At 39.8% G+C, this 22,685-nt stretch overlaps 1 protein-coding gene across 2 annotated transcripts in view; it reads right to left on the reverse strand.

The window, feature by feature from the left end:
• The window catches only part of usta (uronyl 2-sulfotransferase a), a 168,295-nt gene extending 145,956 nt beyond the window's left edge, over nt 1–22,339 (reverse strand). The window contains exons 1-2 of one of the 2 annotated variants that reach the window (XM_061929321.2): nt 22,145–22,339; nt 21,920–22,077 (exon numbers count right to left, since the gene is read on the reverse strand). In XM_061929321.2, the coding sequence (XP_061785305.2) occupies nt 21,920–22,077; nt 22,145–22,173 (187 nt within the window). In that variant the 5' untranslated portion in view covers nt 22,174–22,339. Of the gene's footprint in view, nt 1–21,919 lie in introns of both variants that reach the window. The other variant, XM_061929320.2, reaches the window with a different exon arrangement.
• Nucleotides 22,340–22,685: the final 346 nt, after the last annotated feature.

A 22,685-nucleotide genomic window follows, 5' to 3' on the forward strand; every position in this document is an offset into this window, starting at 1 on the left:
CGTGCTGATGTTCCTGGACTTCAGTTCAGCATTCAACACCATCATCCCGCAGCACTTGGTGAGCAAACTGGCCCCCCTTGGATTCAGTACACCCCTATGCAACTGGCTGCTTGACTTCCTCACAGACAGACCCCAATCTGTGAGAGTGGGCAACAACACCTCCAGTGCCATCTCCCTGAGCACCGGCTCCCCCCAGGGCTGTGTCCTGAGTCCACTGCTGTTCACGTTGATGACCCATGACTGCTGCGCCAGGTGCACTACTAACCACATTGTGAAGTATGCAGACGACACGACAGTAGTGGGCCTCATCCGTGACAACAACGACATGGACTACAGGGAGGAGGTGAAACATCTGGTTGACTGGTTCAGAACCAACAACCTGGTCCTGAATGTCAACAAGACCAAGGAGATCATCGTTCACTTCAGGAAGCACCAGTCCAGCCACGCTCCACTCTACATCAATGGCACAGCAGTGGAGATAGTAAGCAGCACCAAGTTCCTGGGGGTGCAGATAACTGACAATATAACCTGGTCCCTACACACCGGAGCTCTTGTAAAAAGAGCTCAGCAGCGCATGCACTTTTTGCGTCGGATGAAAAGAGCACAGCTCCCTCCCCCCATTCTCACCACATTCTACAGAGGCACTATAGGGAGCCTGCTGACCAACAGCATCTCTGTCTGGACTGGAGCCTGCAATGCCTCAGACTGGAAGTCTCTCCAGAGAGTGGTGAGGACGGCGGAAAAGATCATCAGGACTCCTCTTCCTCCTATCCAGGAGATCGCAAAAAGCCGCTGCCTGACCAGGGCTCAGAAAATCTGCAAAGAATCCTCCCACCCCCACCAAGGACTGTTTTCACTGCTGGACTCTAGAAAGAGGTTCCGCAGCCTCCGAAGCAGGTTCTGTGTTAATTTTCAATCTATCAAGATAAAAGCATAATATCAAAATCAAATTACAGGATGTTATTTATGTAGTTTGCTCATTTTCCTCAACTGTTGCACTAACATCATGTGGTTTATTGTTTTTACATATGTAGCATAATCTACAAAGATACAAAGAATTGCTATTGCGACATCTAGTGGACACACTTAGAACAGCAGCTTCTTTCATTCCAAAATTTCGGCTAATTTTCATATTTAGCAAACTTATCCCGCGGGCCAGATAAAACCTGTTCGCGGGCCGTACGTTTTACACCCCTGTCATAAACAAAGTTCTTGTCTCTGCTGCGTTTTTGATGATTATTATACGTTGCCGTTTAAATGTTGGTTTCCGCTGAGCTGTTTTCAACCTGTCAACAATACATAAACAATATAAAAAGATATATATATATATATATATATATATATATATATATATATATATATATATATATATATATATATATATATGTATGTGTGGGAAAAAAATCACAAGACTATTTCATCTCTACAGGCCTGTTTCATGAGGGAGGGTACCCTCAATCATCAGGAGATTTTAATGGGAGCATTCGCATACCATGGTTTATATAGGGCACAGAGTGGGTGGGTACAGGCTGGCCTATGGGCGTGGTGATTGGCTCATGTGTTACCTAGGAGGCGTTTCCGTCTATGGCGGCATGTTGTTACAATTTCGCTGCGCTTGTTGAGGGATGACAGGTCTGGACGGTAAATAATAAACAGTTTCTCTTTCAAGCATAGGTTGCATCTTTTATTACCACTATTGTAAGGTGTGCTGGATGCAAGAATTTGCCATGTTATTGAATATTCAACATTATTGTCTTTGAGGTCCCAAATGTGTTTGCTGAGTTCTGTGGTATTTCGCAGGTTTTTGTTCCTGAAAGAAGCCTTGTGATTGTTCCATCTGGTTTTGAATTCTCCCTCGGTTAATCCTACATATGTGTCGGATGTGTTAATGTCCTTGCGTATTACCTTAGATTGGTAGACAACTGATGTTTGTAAGCACCCCCCGTTGAGAGGGCAATCAGGTTTCTTTCGACAGTTACATCCTTTGTTGGTTTTGGAGTCGCTCTGTCTGGGGGTCGACGGCTCATTTGCAATTGTTTTGTTGTGGTTTGAGATGATTTGTCGTATATTGTTCATGCAGCTGTAGCTCAATTTAATGTTGTTCTTGTTGAATACTTTTCTTAGGGTGTTGTCTTTGGGAAAGTGTTTGTCAATCAGATTGAGGAATTTGTGTCCAATGTTCGTTGAGACGTTTTTGCTGTATGGGGGGTTGTACCAGATGATGTCGTTTCGTTTTCTGTTCTTTTTTGGCTGGTTTCCTGGCGTGGGTTCATAGGTGAGGGTGAAATTGTATCCGCTTTCATCAAGGGCTTTTTGGTACGGGGGGGTTGCTTGGTCAAATTCAGCTTTGCTAGATGACAGCATCGATAGCCTTTTATTGATTCCGGTAGGTATTCTTTTCGTGGTGGTGGGTGGGTGGTTGCTGTCATGGTGCACGTATTGGAGTGTTGTGTTGGGTTTCGTGAATGGTTGGTAGCTGTTATTTCTCAGGTTGAAAGTGACGTCAAGGAAGTTGACGGTTTGCTTGTTGGCTTCAATCGTGATCCGTAGGGCGTTCTCTTTGAAAATTTGGCATATGCGCTTCTTGGTATTCTCGCTGCTCCTTGGCGAGGCGCGACACACTGCCAGTCCGTCATCACGGTAAATACCAAGGTTCAGATTGAGGCTAGCGAGCTGGGAGAGGAGGAAACTCCCAACCTCCCAACCTTACAGAACATCCACCTGGAAAATAAAAGGATCGCGGCTGAACTGGACATTGAGGACAGGGTGGACGCCACAGCCAACAAGGAAGCCTTCATCACATTGAAGGACCACAAACCCAACTTCGCAAATAACCCAACATGCCGACTAATAAACCCAACTAAATCTGAAATAGGAAAAATCAGCAAAATAATCCTGGACAGAGTCAACACAAAAATCAAGGACAAAACACCACTCAACCAATGGAGAAATACAGCAGCAGTAATCAAATGGTTCAACAACATCCAAGACAAACAACAGCACAACTTTATCTCCTTTGATATCGAGGAATTGCACCCTTCCATCACGCAAGACCTACTGACTCAAGCACTAGACTTCGCCTCAGACTACGACTCAATCACAGGCAACGAAAGAAACATCATCATCCACGCAAAAAACTCCATTCTCATCCACAACAGTACACCATGGCAAAAAAAGAACAATGCAACATTTGACGTCACTATGGGAAGTTTTGACGGAGCAGAAACGTGTGAACTCGTTGGGAGTTTCCTCCTCTCCCAGCTCGCTAGCCTCAATCTGAACCTTGGTATTTACCGTGATGACGGACTGGCAGTGTGTCGCGCCTCGCCAAGGAGCAGCGAGAATACCAAGAAGCGCATATGCCAAATTTTCAAAGAGAACGGCCTACGGATCACGATTGAAGCCAACAAGCAAACCGTCAACTTCCTTGACGTCACTTTCAACCTGAGAAATAACAGCTACCAACCATTCACGAAACCCAACACAACACTCCAATACGTGCACCATGACAGCAACCACCCACCTACCACCACGAAAAGAATACCTACCGGAATCAATAAAAGGCTATCGATGCTGTCATCTAGCAAAGCTGAATTTGACCAAGCAACCCCCCCCGTACCAAAAAGCCCTTGATGAAAGCGGATACAATTTCACCCTCACCTATGAACCCACGCCAGGAAACCAGCCAAAAAAGAACAGAAAACGAAACGAAATCATCTGGTACAACCCCCCATACAGCAAAAACGTCTCAACGAACATTGGACACAAATTCCTCAATCTGATTGACAAACACTTTCCCAAAGACAACACCCTAAGAAAAGTATTCAACAAGAACAACATTAAATTGAGCTACAGCTGCATGAACAATATACGACAAATCATCTCAAACCACAACAAAACAATTGCAAATGAGCCGTCGACCCCCAGACAGAGCGACTCCAAAACCAACAAAGAATGTAACTGTCGAAAGAAACCTGATTGCCCTCTCAACGGGGGGTGCTTACAAACATCAGTTGTCTACCAATCTAAGGTAATACGCAAGGACATTAACACATCCGACACATATGTAGGATTAACCGAGGGAGAATTCAAAACCAGATGGAACAATCACAAGGCTTCTTTCAGGAACAAAAACCTGCGAAATACCACAGAACTCAGCAAACACATTTGGGACCTCAAAGACAATAATGTTGAATATTCAATAACATGGCAAATTCTTGCATCCAGCACACCTTACAATAGTGGTAATAAAAGATGCAACCTATGCTTGAAAGAGAAACTGTTTATTATTCACCATCCAGACCTGTCATCCCTCAACAAGCGCAGCGAAATTGTAACAACATGCCGCCATAGACGGAAACACCTCCTAGGTAACACATGAGCCAATCACCACGCCCCTAGGCCAGCCTGTACCCACCCACTCTGTGCCCTATACAAACCATGGTATGCGAATGCTCCCATTAAAATCTCCTGATGATTGAGGGTACCCTCCCTCATGAAACAGGCCTGCAGAGATGAAATAGTCTTGTGATTTTTTTGCCACACATACATATATTGCGCTCTACTACGGTATCGAGCACTATTTTTTGGATAACCTTATTAAGACATATATATATATATATATATATATATATATATATATATATATATATATATATATATATATATATATATATATATATATATATATATATATATATATATAGAGTTCAAAATTAATATTCCCTGAGAAAGTTCAAACAAAAATATATTCTTAATATCAAAAATAAAACAAGAACAGTTTTTATTATATCAAACATAGAAAGTGGATTAGGTAGTGCCTTTAATACTGCATTTGAAATGTGCAACTTCATATTCAGAACCAATATGGCTGACAGGAACATGGCACACAAGCCCTACCACTGTGAACAAGGACTTGGAACTCTTACATTCTACAGAGACTATCGTGGGTGAAAGTGCAAGCTATACAAGTAGCATGTGGTTGCATGACTTAAATAACCTGAATAACTTTGCACGACTACTTTCGTGTGGTTACTAATGAAAGGCTTATTGAACACGACAGCTCGTATAGCGTTGCTAGTTCTCAGCGCCTTTTGGCGGCATTTGATGACTTGGCTGGATTGAGAGAACACATCCTGGTTATCATAATGAATAACATTTATTTTACTAACACAACTTTTGCGTTTACATTAGATAATAGATGACTAACCTCGCTTCCGGACGTCCCTCAAGTCGGATGCTTTCTCGACAGGTGCTAACAGCATCGAACTTGTGCTATTGTGGTATGCGAGCTCCACTTTGCAACGTTTGCATACTACTGCGTTTTCCTTCCATTTTAGTGTGAAGCGTTCCCACACCTTAGATCACTTTTGTAGCTCTTAGTTCCCTCGTTTTACTATGGCTCGTGTCCACCGCTTTCTGCGGCGTCTGCCATTGCGAGTTATGTCGGCGAAAGAGTTTTCTAAACTCAAGCGTATTTAAAGGAGTGGTGTTGTGCAGTAAACACACTGTGCAATACCTAAACAGTCCATGCGAAACGTGACCTTTGACTACTGTTTACTAAACGAGGCAAAATGCTGCAAAAAAAAATTAACAACGCCTCGAGGCAGCGAAAATTCCTCGAAAATATTTTGTAATCGAATTACTCGAGTTACTCGACGAATCGTTTCAGCTCTAGTGTAATGATAAGTCTGACCAGTAGATGGCAGTCAAACATAAGAGATACGTGTAGACGGCAATTTTATGGCTGCATGACTCAAGTGAACAACACCAACATTTTATATGTTCCATTGAAAATATAGAACATTACCCACAAAATGTTTCAGTACGACTTTGGTAAGCTATGAAGCTGCACTGCTTGATGGATTGTACTGTGCTTCAACATACGAGTATTATTATGGTGTGTGTATAAGGTAAGACATATCTGCAGTTTTGTTTCACGGTATTAAGCAAAAGCAACTTTTCTTACTTTCTGGCACCTGCTGATCTGTATTTGGGATCTGCACAAATCCTGAAAAATTGCGTGCATCCGCCTTTGTAGTCCGTGCCGACAACGTAGTTGATAAGCTTCTTCTTTTTCTCTATCTTCTTGTTATGGGACATTCATCCTCCGCTGTTGCCAATTCTAATATTAAGTAGTGTAAAGTTCTTACTTATATCGGTCAGTAAACTCGCCATGAAAGTGCTAAAACATACCGGTGTAGTGAATTTACATTATTCACCCAAGAAACTTTAGTTATTAGAGCGTTCCGGTCGGACGGTTTTTCACGGGACACATTTCCGGCTTTGTTGTTGTTTCGGGACAAGGAGATGCTGCTCCGTTATTGATTGAAGTAAAGTCTGAATGTCATTAAAACAGTTAGCTCCATCTTTTCACACTTCTTCCACTCCCGTCCTTGCACGCTACACCGCTACAACAAAGATGACGGGGAGAAGACGCTGCCGAAGGTGAGCCACGTAAATAAGACCGCCCACAAAACGGCGCATCCTGAAGCGACTGTCAGAAAGTGACTTGAAGATGATCTGTAAAACAATCTATGCAACATTTTGACCAAAGAACCACCATTACATGTTATGTAGACCACAAGGAAGTGTTTTACATTTAGAAAAAAAAGAATAATAATATGGCTCCTTTAATGCGCCCTATAATGAAAAAAGATAAAAAAATAGACCATTCATCGGCAGCGCGCCTTATAATCCGGTGCGCCCTATGGTCCGGAAAGTACGGTAGTTCTCACCAATCACCTTTCATTCAACTCAATAATTGAGTTTTAATGTTATACATTACATTATCTCAAATAACTAAAGTATCAAATACGGATATTTTGGTTTGAGAATCGATATTAGAGCATAAAGATCTGGTATTGGCTGTATCGATATTTCAGTATAAAGCCGCACATCACTGTTGTTGAGCACAAGCTCAAAAGCAGGTCAACAAACAGCCGTATGAGTCAATGAACAACAAAGGGAATGCTTGTTTTACGCACCTCCACTGGGAATTATGAGCAGTCACATTGTTTTAACATTTGGTCTGGATGTAACACCAATTAGGAGACGTAACACACTGTACATGTCAGGGATATTTCTGTGTTGCTAATGATGTAGGCCTGGTGTACGTTTCACACCCCAAAATGTAAAAAACAGAAGGTAACAAGACTCGCTGGACTCCCATTTTCATGACACCTTTGGTAATTCGCCTTCAAGCCTGCCCACTACACATGCCACTTCCACTCAGGTCGGCAGTTTGAGTCCTTGTTTTTAACATCCCTTTAACAGGAAGCGGGCATAGCGCTGCAAAAAGCTCTTTTACAAACGTTTGGGGCATGTCGTCACAATGTATGTGTGTGTGTGTGGATGTGGGCAGGTGAGTCATGCTTTTGGGGTTGGAGGCGGGGCTGTACATTGCGACGAATTTACTCGCACACGCGGCTAAAAATAAATGGTGCGATTAAAAAGAAATAAAACGGTGGCACACGTGCGAATACGTATTCCAATCCTTTCATTCTCATTTTGCCCCTAAAAAATCATTCATTCACAACTGGTGGTGGTAAGCTAAATGTGTAGCCACAGCTGCCCTGGGGTAGACTTACGGAAGCGAGGCTGCCAGTTTGCGCCTACGGATCCTCCGACCACCACCTATCATTCATTCATCATTCATTCACCAGTGTGAGCGGCACCGGGGTCAAGGGTGAAGTGTCCTGCCCAAGGACACAACGGCAGCGATTTGGATGTCAAGAGGCAGGGAGCGAACCTGCAACCCTCAGGTTTCTGACACGGATGCTCTACCCACTACGGCGTAGTGGGTAGAGCGTAGTGACTACGCCATACCGCCCCAATACCTTATATAGATTCCTTATACCTTACCTGCCATGTGAAGATACCTTATTTTTCACATGCAATATATGAGCTTTCCATGTCAACCTTTCATCTAAGATGACCAAGAAATCTGATTTCAGACACCTTCTCAATTTACACATTGTTTATGGATGAACTTCTATCTTTCTTTTATTACTGAATACCATAAATGTAGTCTTTTCCAAATTTAAAGATAATTTATTTACATCAAACCACAATTTTAGTTTAACCATTTCCTCTTCAATATTATCGGCTAAGATTTTCAAGTCATCTCCTGAACATACATTTATATCGTCTGCGAATAATACGTACTGTAAAATTTTTGAAACCTCACAAATAACATTTATACATAAAATAAAAAGTTTAGGTCCTAAAATCGAACCTTGTGGAATTCCACATTCAATATTCATACATTCTGAAGTATGATCATCGATCTCAACATATTGCTGTCGTTGTTGTAAATAGCTGGTTAACCAGTTCAGTGCAACTCCTCTAACTCCATAAGTATATCATTTAGAAATGAGAATTTGATGATCTATAGTGTCGAATGCCTTCTTTAAATCAATGAGCACTCCTATTGTGTATTTATTTTGATCAATTGCAGTTGTAATCTTTTCAATAGTGTTCATGATGGCCAAGCTCGTAGACCTATTTGATCGAAATCCATACTGGTTCAATGGTCAAATCAACGTCACAACCTGACATTGAATAAACATCGGCAAAAATTATGTTGTTTCAATGTTAAAATAGAGTTGCTCAACATCAGGACCTAATTCAACATATTTATTGAATCACAAATATTGAAATTCAACGATTTGGTGCATTTGCAAACAGCTAAAATGATGTACAAAGCAAAATATAACCTGCTACCCAAGAATGTACAACAATTCTTCTCAACAAAAGAGGATAAATATAACCTTAGAGGAAAATCTCATTTAAAACATTTGTACGCACATACAACACTTAAAACCTTTAGTATATCAGTATGAGGAATTAAATTATGGAATGGATTAAGCAAATAAATCAAACAAAACACTAATATGATTCACTTTAAGAGACTGTTCAAACTACAAGTGTTCACAAAGTACACGGAACAAGAATTATGATGAAAATCTTGAACCCTTTTTTTCTTTTTTTTCTCTTTTGAGATAAAGATTATTTATGTATTTATTATTTGTTTACTTAATATGGTATATTACTTATTTATTATTTATTTATTCACTGTTCTGTTACAGAGAACAAGGAAATAGGATAAAATTGATATGGTATGAAAAGGGGTAGGATTAAATTAGCTTTTCGTCTTCCTACTCCTTTTCGGACGTGCTGTGATGAAACAACTGGAATTGTGTGATGCATTACATTGTATCGTATGCATGTTCCAAATAAACTGAAACTGAACTGAACAAGTCCTCATCCTTGTTATAATGTATTGTACCTGCTGGGTTGCCTTTAACTGAACGGTGATCGGCTGCTGAGACCTGTCGGTCTTTACCACAGTGGTGTCCCAGACTTGACATGGCACGTGAAAGATCTATGCTCAGGGAGACACAACTACATTTCCATATTCCTGGTTAAACACATGCAGGGGTTGCATGAGCTCCAGGAGAGCTTGCAACAAAGGTGTCGTCTATCCACAGTGCAAAGACGCTTCTAAGATACTAATCCTCACCACCATTGCAGAAAATAGACTACCGTATTCTCTGGACCATAGGGCGCACCGGATTATAAGGCACACTGCATAGTCAGGTCTATTTTCATACAAAAGGCGCACTGGATTATAGGGCATATTAAAGGAGTCATGTTATTTATTTATTTTTCTAAATGTAAAACACTTCCTTGTGGTCTACATAGGAGGATGAATGTCCCATAACAAGAAGATAGAGAAAAAGAAGAAGCTTATCGACTACGGTCTCGCCACGGACTACAAAGGCGGATTTATGCAGATCCCAAATACAGATCAGCAGGTACCAGAAGGTAAGAAAAGTTGCTTTTGCATAGTATTGCGAAACAAAACATCAGATAATATGTCTTACCTTAAACACACACCATAATAATACTCGTATGTTGAAGCACAGTACAATCCATCAAGCGGTGTGGCTTCATAGCTTACCAAAGTCGTACTAAAGCATTTTGATAGATTTTTAAGGGCCGTGTGTAATGTTCTATATTTTCAATGGAACATATAACATTTTGGTGTTGTTTACTTGAGTCATATTGCAGTCTACACGTATCTCTTGTGTGACTGCCATCTACTGGTCACACTTTTCATTACACCATGTACCAAATAAAATAGCTTCGAGGTCGGTAAGCACAACCAAAGTTATTCCGTACATTAGGCGCACCGGGTTATAAGGCGCACTGTCGAGTTTTGAGAAAATGAAATGATTTTAAGTCTGCCTTATAGTCCGAAAAATACGGTAAGTTTTTTCCATGTAACATTATCACTGGAGGACTCGAGGAAAGGGGATGGCTAAGCATGTTACACACACACACTGAGCAGGATGACACAAGAAGCCAACCGCTAAAGCTTCAATGTAAAGTAGGCATGATCAATCCGGGTGTCGATACTATTGATACCTGGTGTAGTATCAGTATAACAATGATACAAAAGTGATTAAAACAATGTTTTATTTTTCTTGTTCTCATTACAAAATATATTTTTGGGTCGTTTTTGTTATTGTTTACAACCCCAGAGAGTAGGTCTCTGGATACAGGGCAAAACCAAAATGATTTAAATGGGAGCCAATAGTAGTTTTTTGTTTGTGTTTAATTATTGTGAATGAGACACTTTATTTTGGTAAAACATTTATGAAACATTCAATACATCGTCTGATTTACTAAAATACTAGCAAATTGTAAATGTAATAAGATATGCTTCATGAAAATGTTTTACTGTGTTTACTTGCTCTAAAAACTTTTCAGTTCTATGATGTAAAGCAGTATCTTGTGGTACGCCAAAGGATATTTTGATTGAGGTATGGTGTTTTATTTTCCTATACTAAAACAAAGTATTACTGTTCAAACTGTGTGTAATGTTACAGTGGGCAAAATATTAAAGATACTGGTTAAATAATCGTTTTTATGGCCACTTAGGCCAGGGGTTGGCAACCCAAAATGTTGAAAGAGCCATATTGGACCAAAAATAAACAAAATTAAAAAAAATCTGTCTGGAGCCGCAGAAAATTAAAAGGGGATCTACACCTAACATCCACTGTAATGATACCAAGTACAATAGCGTATCTAGTCGATACTACTATGATTACATCACAAAATCTTTTTTCCTTTAAAAAAAATTCCTATTATGTTTATAAACTCAGGAAATATGTCCCTGGACACATGAGGACTTTGAATATGACCGATGTATGATCCTGTAAAGACTTGGTATCGGATTGATACCCAAATTTGTGGTATCATCCAAAACTAATGCAAAGTATCAAACAACAGAAGAATAAGTGATTTATACATTTTAACAGAAGTGTAGATAGAACATGTTAAAAGAGAAAGTAAGCAGAAAATAATAGTAAATGAACAAGTGGATTAATAAACAATTTTTACAGCTTGTCCCTCATAATTTTGACAAAATAGAATGATAAATGACACAATATGTTACTGCATATGTCAGCAGACAAATTAGCAGCCTTTGTTTGTTTACTTACTACTATAAGACAAGTTTTCTTGTATGTTCACTATTTTATTTAAGGACTAAATTGTTCTTCGATTGCAATAAGAAACAGATGTTTAATGTACCCTAGGATTTTTTGTTAAAATAAAGCCAATAATGCCATTTTTTTGTGGTCTCCCTTATTTAGAAAAGTACCGAAAAGTATTGAAATACATTTTGGTACGTGTACCGGTACTAAAATATTGGTATCGAGACAACACTAATACAAGCTAACCAACGGGTGGCGCTGCATGGCTTTTACCTGAACAAGTTAGAGCTTTTCATCACACACACACACACACACACACACACACACACACACACACACACACACACCAGCGGCCAGGAGAGACGTAGCGATACAAAACGTGTCTCAAAGTACAGTAGATACGTTATGATGCTGTTTTTTAAAATACCAGTGATCAATGGAAGTTCAATAAACAACTTATAAAATATGATTTCAGAAATATAATTTTTGCCTTAATTCTGTCAATTTTTCTGTCTTGAAAAACAGTGGTTGTCTTATATTCAGGTCATATCTCAAAGCTTAGGCACCAGCCATTTGTCAATCAAGACCTCCATGAGTTACATCCAGGCTCCTTTTGAGAGTGGTGTTCACTGTCAGACCGGCAGCCGCATTGTTGTTGGTTTTTTACAGTTTGCAAGGCCACTGGAAAGTGTAACTCGTTAAAACGGCCCCCTGAAAATATTTAATGTGCAAAATGTTGTGTTTGCTGACCAGTGACGATCCCCAAGGAGCTCATTGAGAGGCTTGGAAGAACTGAATTGTTGAGTCGATGCTCTTTTATTGCTCTCATCAGGAACTGTTGAAGAGTTTCCAACCGAGATAAACCAAATGGACATAAATGACTAATCCTTGTGGGTTCTAACGTACACAAGTTTACTACGACTATTACGACTACTGTTAGGCAGCTTGCTCCTATTATATAAACAACACGAACGGTCAGACAGCGCCAACATTGTTCATCTGCAAAATCAATCATTGAATAACTTCCACTGGACTGTAAGATTCCTATTTTATTCCCTCGGATTCTGCAGGAATTTTGTGTCTGGATGAAACTTAACCTTCTTTTAGCTACTATTTTCATATAGAAGAACGTCAAGCTGTCCTGGTGAAATATGACAAAACTGGATATTAAAAGGTCGCCTGTTCAGACCCTCCAGAAATTTCACAATGTTGAGTCACGCAAATTCAACCAATCTCGCAACATCTGCGCACATTCATCGAAAGTGAATTCTAACGTAACAAACAATCACAACAAAATGTGTTTGCATGCAATTTTGTTTGTTTACAAAAGTATTGTATTCATAATTATTGCCCTAATTTAGTTTTCAAAAATGATTCCATAAAAAGTACAATTTATGTCTGGTCTAAAAACATCATTCAAATTCGAATTATGCTAAGAGTAAGATGCTGTGTATGCGGTGTCATTGCAAACTACAAGTTTTTAATAAAAGTAAAACAAACTGTTTTGAATTATCTCTCTCATTTGTATCCAATGGTGTCGTTCTCGCCAGTTCTGGGTCATAAATGGCTGTCAGAGCGTACCAACTTGTCAGAATACATTCTCAGCCATCTACTTTCCAGGTGAGAGGCCTTATTTATAATCTACAATAAACTTCCAAAGAGCAGGGAAGCGTTGCAATGATGTAAACATAGGGACACACGTTAGCGATCACATCCCCGCTATAAATAGTTGGTCTGCGTTAGCGCTTATAATAACAATATCAGTAATACTTGGTTGTTATTCAAGTCACGAAATGTACAGTTGTGGTCAAAAGTTTACATACACTTGTAAAGAACATAATGTCATGGCTGTCTTGAGTTTCCAATCATTTCTACAACTCTTATTGTTTTGTGATAGAGTGATTAGAGCACATTACTTGTTTGTCACAAAAAACATTCATGAAGTTTGGTTCTTTAATGAATGTATTATGGGTCTACTGAAAATGTGACCAAATCTGCTGGGTCAAAAGTATACATACAGCAATGTTAATATTTGGTTACATGTCCCTTGGCAAGTTTCACTGATATAAGGCGCTTTTGGTAGCCAGCCACAAGCTTCTGGCAGGTTTCTGGTTGAATTTTTGACCACTCCTCTTGACAAAATTGGTGCAGATCAGCTAAATGTGTTGGTTTTCTGACATGGACTTGTTTCTTCAGCATTGTCCACACGTTTAAGTCAGGACTTTGGGAAGGCCATTCTAAAACATTAATTCTAGCCTGATTTAGCCATTCCTTTACCACTTTTGACGTGTGTTTGGGGTCATTGTCCTGTTGGGACACCCAACTGCGCCCAAGACCCAACCTTTGGGCTGATGATTTTAGGTTGTCCTGAAGAATTTGGAGGTAATCTTCCTTTTTCATTGTCCCATGTACTCTCTGTAAAGCACCAGTTCCATTGGCAGGAAAACAGGCCCAGAGCATAATAATACCACCACCATGCTTGACGGTAGGATTGGTGTTCCTGGGATTAAAGGCCTCACCTTTTCTCCTCCAAACTTATTGCTGGGTATTGTGGCCAAACAGTTACATTTTTGTTTCATCTGACATCACATGGACAAAGATAAGACCTCGTGGAGGAAAGTTATGTGGTAAATGGAGTATTGTTGGCACTTTTTGGATAGTCTTTATCGGATTTTATGGGCGGAATAGAGGAGCTCCCATTAGCTCCGCTGTTTATTTACGTTTATTTAATATTTAGAATGCCTTAAAGGCCTACTGAAACCCACTACTACCGACCACGCAGTCTGATAGTTTATATATCAATGATGAAATCTTAACATTGCAACACATACCAATACAACCGGGTTAGCTTACTAAAGCGCAATTTTAAATTTCGCGCGAAATATCCTGCTGAAAACGTCTCGGTATGATGACGCCTGCGCGTGACGTCACGGATTGTAGAGGACATTTTGGGACAGCATGGTGGCCAGCTATTAAGTCGTCTGTTTTCATCGCAAAATTCCACAGTATTCTGGACATCTGTGTTGGTGAATCTTTTGCAATTTGTTCAATGAACAATGGAGACAGAAAAGAAGAAAGCTGTAGGTGGGAAGCGGTGTATTGCGGGCGGCTACAGCAACACAAACACAGCCGGTGTTTCATTGTTTACATTCCCAAAATATGACAGTCAAGCTTTATCATTGGCCTGTGGAGAACTGGGACAACAGAGACTCTTACCAGGAGGACTTTGAGTTGGATGCGCAGACGCGGTACCGTGAGTACGCATGCAGCTGCGGCTTTCAAACATTTGATCGCTTGCACGTACATGCGTGCCGCTATGTGCATGTCACGTACGTAACTTTGGAGACTTTGGGGAAGTATATGTGCTGTATGAACTTTGGGGAGGTGAACGGTACTTTGGGCTATGGGATTGAGTGTGTTGTGCAGGTGTTTGAGTTGTATTGGCGGGTTATATGGACGGGAGGGGGGAGGTGTTTGTTATGCGGGATTCATTTGTGGCATATTAAATATAAGCCTGGTTGTGTTGTGGCTAATAGAGTATATATATGTCTTGTGTTTATTTACTGTTTTAGTCATTCCCAGCTGAATATCAGGTGCCACGCGCCTCTCACAGCATCTTCCCTATCTGAATCGCTCCCACTGCCCTCTAGTCCTTCACTCTCACTTTCCTCATCCACAAATCTTTCATCCTCGCTCAAATTAATGGGGAAATCGTTGCTTTCTCTTTCCGAATCGCTCTCGCTGCTGGTGGCCATGATTGTAAACAATGTGCATATAGTCTGCTACTTCCGGTACAGGCAAGGCTTTTTTATCAGCGACCAAAAGTTGCGAACTTTATCGTCGATGTTCTCTACTAAATCCTTTCAGCAAAAATATGGCAATATCGCGAAATGATCAAGTATGACACATAGAATGGACCTGCTATCCCTATTTAAATAAGAAAATCGAACTGTTGTCATGTCTTTCACAATGATTGTGAACGATAGGCAAAATAAAAAAATTAAAAAGTGCAGTTCCCCTTTAAAAAGGCATGGAAGGTGAGGTTTAAACAAGGTACTACCGTATATGGCATCCGTTACGGATGTTGAAAAATGGCCTATGAAATAGAGTTTAAAATGGCAAATAAAGCACATTTAGTTCGATCTAATCAAATCCTTTTGGGATTAAGGTAATAAAAAAACCACAACATCGACAACAATTTCGTAAAACCCCAAAGTCGACACGATGTCATTGAAAAAGTTTAAGCCTCAAAGCGTTATTGAAAAAGTTTAAGCCTCAAAGCATCCCAACTTGATGTTCAATATCACCCAGCTTCGATAGAGAAGTGCCAGCAGAAGACAGAAGACCACAGCACCAACAGCAGAGGTGAAAGGGCAGCCCAACAGACGTCAAATCATCACCAAAGGTCTGTTACCGTCACCCCAGCTCCATGTTGAGTGATATCCTCAAGCCCACAATTTCCACAAAAAGCCTCTGTTCCCGACACCAAACCCCCCCAGCGCTGCGAGAAACCCTCTCTGGCAAACCAAGCGACTCCTCTCTTACATACACACAACATCCTTACCTTTATTTAAACATGACACAAGGCAGAGGAAGGTAGATAAGTGTGTAAATAAGGTACAACATGCATATAGTTCACACACACACACACACACACACACACACACTCTTGTATTTGTTACCTTCTTGAGACCTCCAAAATGCCTACCTCTTTAGGACCAGCCTTTCTAGATATATAAAGATTTGTATTTACAGCATTAATAATATATACATACTATGCAAATATAAAAAATGTAGGCTTTCAGTTATTATTATTTCACATTTTTTTGTATTTTTTAATCTTCATTACTTACAAGTTATTACATTATGTCTCTCTATATACATTTTTTTTTTAATTTTTTAAATTAATTTTGGCCAAAGGGGGCGCATATTCAATTACATTTCACCACCAGGGGTGCAAATGAGATCTCTATTTTTTGTTTTTTTTAATGTGCTTATAGCCGATGACAAATGAGTCACGGACCACAGATGGACCCTGTGCCGCACTTTGGGCAACCCAGCTGTAGAAGTTAACTGTTAATGACCACTATAGTCTTAGTACCATAATGTATTTGTTCACCCTATGGTCACATATGGGATGCGGGTTGTCTTACGTCAGCACCGGAAGTCGTAAAATCAGCTGTTCACCTGGCGGGTTTTTTCTGGGATGAATAGGGAAGTCCTTCTTTAGCTGCCGTCTTGTTTTATCATATATTGCTGCCTTTGCACAATGTTTACTTTTGTATGCACATTAAATCAACAAAAAATCCTGACTTTGGAGCAATGTTCACAAAATCTAGTATTTGGCTCTCTATTAGATGCAATTGTTTTCCGTATTGGGACCATGAATTCGGTCCTAACTTGTTCACCGGTCCTCATATGGAAGGTAGTTTTCCTTGTTGATGTCTCAAGAAAGGTAGCAATACAAGAACACACACAACACACAACACACACACACTCACACACACACTCACACACTGGGCCGTTGAAACCCTTACTTGATCATTCCAATTCTTCTTCCATTGTTGATGTATGTAAGAAGAATGTAGGAGCTACTACATGGTGTGGTTTGGTCAGCTGGAGTAGGCTCCAGCTCCCCTATAACTCTAAACAGGATATGCTGTACATAAAATGTACATTCAATGGCCGTAACTTTTATCATAGATTCTATACCCTGCATGTCACAAGCTGGAGAGAAAAGTATTTTTTTTTTGATTTAGCTAATTTAATAATAATGCAAAACTTGAAAAAAAAACACATGTACATAAGTATTCATAACTTTTGCTCAATATTTTGTTGATGCACCTTTGACAGTTATTACAGCCTGAAGTCTTTTTGAATATGAGCTTGGCACACCTATCTTTGGGCATTTCTTCCCATTCCTCTTTGCCCTTTCCACTTTGCAGCACCTCTCAAGCTCCATCAGGTTGGATGGGAAGACCGTCCTGACTAGTGTCCCAGTTCCAGCCGCAGAAAACAACCCCACAGCATGATGCTGCCACCACCATGCTTCACTGTAGTAGGGATGGTATTGGCATGGTGACGAGCGGTGCCTGGTTTCCTTTAACCATGACACCTGGCATTCACGACAAAGAGTTCAATCTGTGTCTGATCAGACCAAAAAATGTTGTTTCTACTGGTCTGAGAGTCTTTCAGGTGCATGTTGGCAAACTTTTTACTAAGAAATGGCTTCCGTCTGGCCATTATGCCAAGCATGTGGCATCGTATTCAAAAAGACTTGAGGCTGTAATTGATGCCAAAGTTGTAATTTCATATGCATGACAGCGTAAAAGTGAGAGTTGTAAGCACATGGTAGTGTAAAGGTTCTAGATTTCAGCCACATGGTACTGTAAAAGGGGTAGTTTTAGACAAATGGTAGTGTAACAAGGGTAGTTTTAGACACGGTAGTGTAAAAAAAAAATCTAGTTTTAAACACACGGTAGTGCAAAAGTGGTAGTTTTAGACACATGGTAGTGCAAAAGTGGTAGTTTTAGACACATGGTAGTGCAAAAGTGGTAGTTTTAGACACATGGTAGTGCAAAAGTGGTAGTTTTAGACACATGGTAGTGCAAAAGTGGTAGTTTTAGACACATGGTAGTGCAAAAGTGGTAGTTTTAGACACATGGTAGCGCAAAAGTGGTAGTTTGACACATGGTACTGTAAAAGCGGTCATTTTAGACACATGGTAGTGTAAAAAAATCTAGTTTTAGACACATGGTAGTGCAAAAATTGGTAGTTTTAGACAAATGGTAGTGCAAAAGTGGTAATTTAGACACAAGGTAGTGTAAAAGTGGTCGTTTTAGACACATGGTAGTGTAAAAGGGGTAGTTTAAGACACATGATAGTGTAAAAAAATCTAATTATAGATACATGGTAATGTAAAAGTGGTAGTTTTAGAAACATGGTAGTGTAAAATAATCTAGTTTTAGACACATGGTAGTGTAAAAGTGGTAGTTTTAGACACATGGTTGTGTAATTGTGTAAAAATTGTAGTTTTAGACACATAGTAGTGTAAAAGTGGTAGTTTTAGACAAAAGGCAGTGCAAAAGTGGTAGTTTTAGACACACAGTAGTGTAAAAGGGGTAGTTTTAGACACATGGTAGTGTAAATTTGTTTTAATTTTAGACACATGGTCGTGTAAAAGTGGTAGTTTTAGACACATGGTAGTGTAAAATAATCTAGTTTTAGACACATGGTAGTGTAAAAGTGGTAGTTTTAGACACATGGTTGTGTAATTGTGTAAAAATTGTAGTTTTAGACACATAGTAGTGTAAAAGTGGTAGTTTTAGACAAATGGCAGTGCAAAAGTGGTAGTTTTAGACAAAGTAGTGTAAAAGGGGTAGTTTTAGACACATGGTAGTGTAAAAAAAATCTAATTTTAGACACATGGTCGTGTAAAAGTGGTAGTTTTAGACACATAGCGGTGTAAAAGTGGTAGTTTTAGACACATAGCGGTGTAAAAGTGGTAGTTTTAGACACATGGTTGTGTAGTTGTGTAAAAACTGTAGTTTTAGACACATGGCAGTGCAAAAGTGGTAGTTTTAGACACATGGTAGTGTAAAAAAAAAATCTCGTTTTAGACACATGGTAGTGTAAAAAAAAAACTGGTTTTAGACACATGGTTAGTTAGGGTAGCAAAGGGGTGGAAAGTTTCCGGTAAATTTCCGGAAACTTTCCGGAAATTTACCACGGGAAGCTAAGCTCGGGAAGTTTGGAAATATTGACCATTTTTTGATTATTCATAGTTGGACACCGTCCATGGGAATTAATGGGAATATATGGAAATTAATGAGTAATTACAATAATGATATATTATTGAGCACTTGTCTATATGCTGCTGCATCTTTGTGGCATTTTTGACGTAGCTCTTTGCACAGTATTTGCAAATGTACACAGCCTTTCCGCCTCCATTGGTTGGGGTGAAATGTCTCCACACATCAGATGGTGTACGTGGCATTATTCTGTTTGTATTTATTTATTCTTGTCAAACACTAATACAATGCCACACACAGATAAAAAATAGTCAGCTAAACAATTGGAGTAGTCTTCAAAAATATTTTATTGATGGACAAATTAATAGAAATAGGCTAGATGAATAAATGAACACTCAATCAGCATGCTAAACCAAACTATAGCCTGCATTCTAGTTGTATGACAACAGAATGGCTAGCAGAACAGAAGGCAGAGGAAACTACTGATTTAGTATTTGCTAGTTGAACTTTAGAGATCACAAAAAAAGGTAAATTCGGATCGCTAACGTTGTTAGCATAAAGACTGGGATTTGACATAGAGAAAATTAGCATCACGGCTAACGGAGAAATATGTTTGGTTCATTATGAGACTTTGATGGTAAATAAACCTAGCTAGCTAGAGATATTGGCCCCAAAATCATTTAACAAGTACAGGAACAGCTAGCTAGCTTGAGTGGAAGTCTGCTGGAGTAGTCTACAGTCAAACATTAACAAACAATTGTTAAAAAGGAACACCTCTATTAAACTTAAATACCATAGATCAAATATATTCACCCCAGTAATATCATCAAAACGTACCTGACTGGATGAAGTTCCTGGGCTCAAATACTAGTGTGGGCTCAATAGCCCCGCTGTAGTGTGTAGCATGCTGGGAATTATCTGTGCATGTGATAGAAGAATGCACTGCACATGTGATGGAGGAATGCACAGTGAAGGGTTGAAATTCTACTGAATTTGCATTAAATCAGGTTGTTTTAGCTAATAATCATGCTGCAAGATCTAGCATATTGCATTCAATGTTTATTCCCATTAATTTTCCATTAATTAAGGCTTAGTTGGCCACATGCATGGACAGCACCTTTTAGCTCTTATTTCCAAAATTGTGTACACTACTGATTGGGGTCTTATGACCGCTTATGTGGACACTTTTACTGCTATCTGGTGGTGTCAGAAGAGTATAACATACAATGGAATTTGGAAAAAAAAAAAAAAGTGTAAAAATAAGAATTAGCATGTCACTAAACATGAAGTACATGTTTGTTACTTATGGACTAAGTACATCATATAAAAAGATGGTTCTTAGTTTGTATTCTAATTAGGGTCCAATAAGCCCGAATAGCAAAGAGAAAAAAAAAAAAAAACCATGTAAACAAACAGCTTAGGCCTTAAGAGGTTAATTCCCATTAATTCCTAAATATTCCCGTCAATTCCCATGGAAAGTTTCCCACTTTGAATATTCCCGGAATTTTGCAACCCTACACATAGTGGTGTAAAAGTGGTAGTTATAGGAACATGGTAGTACAAAAGTGGTAGTTTGAGACACATGGTTGTGTAATTGTGTAAAAATGGTATTTATAGACACAAAGTAGTGTAAACGTGGACGTTTTAGACACATGGTAGTGCAAAAGTGGTAGTTTTAGACACATGGTAGTGCAAAAGTGGTAGTTTTAAACGCATGGTAGTGCAAAAGTGGTAGATTTAAACACATGGTAGTGTAAAAGTGGTAGTTTTAGACACATGGTAGTGTAAAAGTGGTAGTTTTAGACACATTGTAGTGCAAAAGTGGTAGTTTTAGACACATAGTAGTGCAAAAGTGGTAGTTTTAGACACATGGTAGTGCAAAAGTGGTAGTTTTAAACACATGGTAGTGCAAAAGTGGTCGATTTAAACACATGGTAGTGTAAAAGTGGTAGTTTTAGACACATGGTAGTGTAAAAGTGGTCGTTTTAGACACATTGTAGTGCAAAAGTGGTAGTTTTAGACACATAGTAGTGCAAAAGTGGTAGTTTTAGACACATAGTAGTGTAAAGGTGGTAGTTTTAGACACATGGTAGTGCAAAAGTGGTAGTTTTAAACACATGGTAGTGCAAAAGTGGTAGTTTTAGACTCATGGTAGTGCAAAAGTGGTAGTTTTAGACACATGGTAGTGCAAAAGTGGTAGTTGTAGACACATGGTAGTGCAAAAGTGTAGTTTTAGACACATGGTAGTGCAAAAGTGGTAGTTTTAGACACATGGTAGTGCATTAAAAATCTACTTTTAGACACATGGTAGTGTAAAAGTGGTAGTTTGAGACACATGGTTGTGTAATTGTGTAAAAATGGTAGTTTTAGACACAGTGTAAAAGTGGTAGTTTTAGACACATGGTAGTGCAACAGTGGTAGTTTTAGACACATGGTAGTGCAAAAGTGGTAGTTTTAGACACATGGTTGTGCAAAAAAAAATCTACTTTTAGACACATGGTAGTGTAAAAGTGGTAGTTTGAGACACATGGTTGTGTAATTGTGTGAAAGTGGTAGTTTTACACACACTGCAGGGTGAAAGTGAGAGTGTGCAGTGAGTATTTTTGCACTGCCAGCAGAGCCACACGAAACAAGAAAAAGGGGAGAAAAAGAAGAAGTTCCTACCAATATATTGTCTGATGTCCAGCAGGATTCTGGGGGGTTCTCCGTTGATCTGGTACAAGAAGGAGGCCAGGCAGAAGAGCAGCAGTGTCCCCATGCAGAAGACGTAAGCTCTGAGGGGGAAGCACCAAGGCAGAGAGGCGAGCAACTTCTTGACGTTCCTGACGTGAACGAGAAGAAGGTTCTGGTTGTTTTTGCCGCTAAAAGTCTTCATCGTCTGCTCCTCACATTACAAGGCGACACTCAAAGTCAGCCATCGAACATCGAAAGTTCTTGGCGGACGTGCGGCGGCTCCTCTGCGGCGCTCCGGTCCGTGCACGGTGACTCCTGCTCGGCTTGTCTTGGTGTGAGCACTCTGGCAGATTGTCGGCTCTCTGTGAGTCCTCAAGGCAGCATCTTGGCAGGCCGGCTCCCCTTCTGGGTGTCAGGTTACTAAACGTGGAAGAACAGAGAGAGGGGGAGAGAGAGAGAGGGTTTGTTTCAATCATATCAATGGTGCACTTTTGGATGGGAGACAGCGACACCCAGTGGTTAAATCAAATATGATAGAATTTTTGCCAGATTGTTACCATTTTTCCAACTTTTGTGTGGGTTAGGGCAGTGGTCCCCAACCACCGGACCGCAGCCCAGTACCGGTCTGTGGATCGATTGGTACCGGGCCGCACAAGAAATACATATATATTTTTTTAAATAACCATCCATCCATCCATCCATCTTCTTCCGCTTATCCGAGGTCGGGTCGCGGGGGCAGCAGCCTAAGCAGGGAAGC

Source organism: Nerophis lumbriciformis, linkage group LG34 (genome assembly GCF_033978685.3).
Source record: "Nerophis lumbriciformis linkage group LG34, RoL_Nlum_v2.1, whole genome shotgun sequence".
NCBI classification, from domain to species: Eukaryota; Metazoa; Chordata; class Actinopteri; order Syngnathiformes; family Syngnathidae; genus Nerophis; species Nerophis lumbriciformis.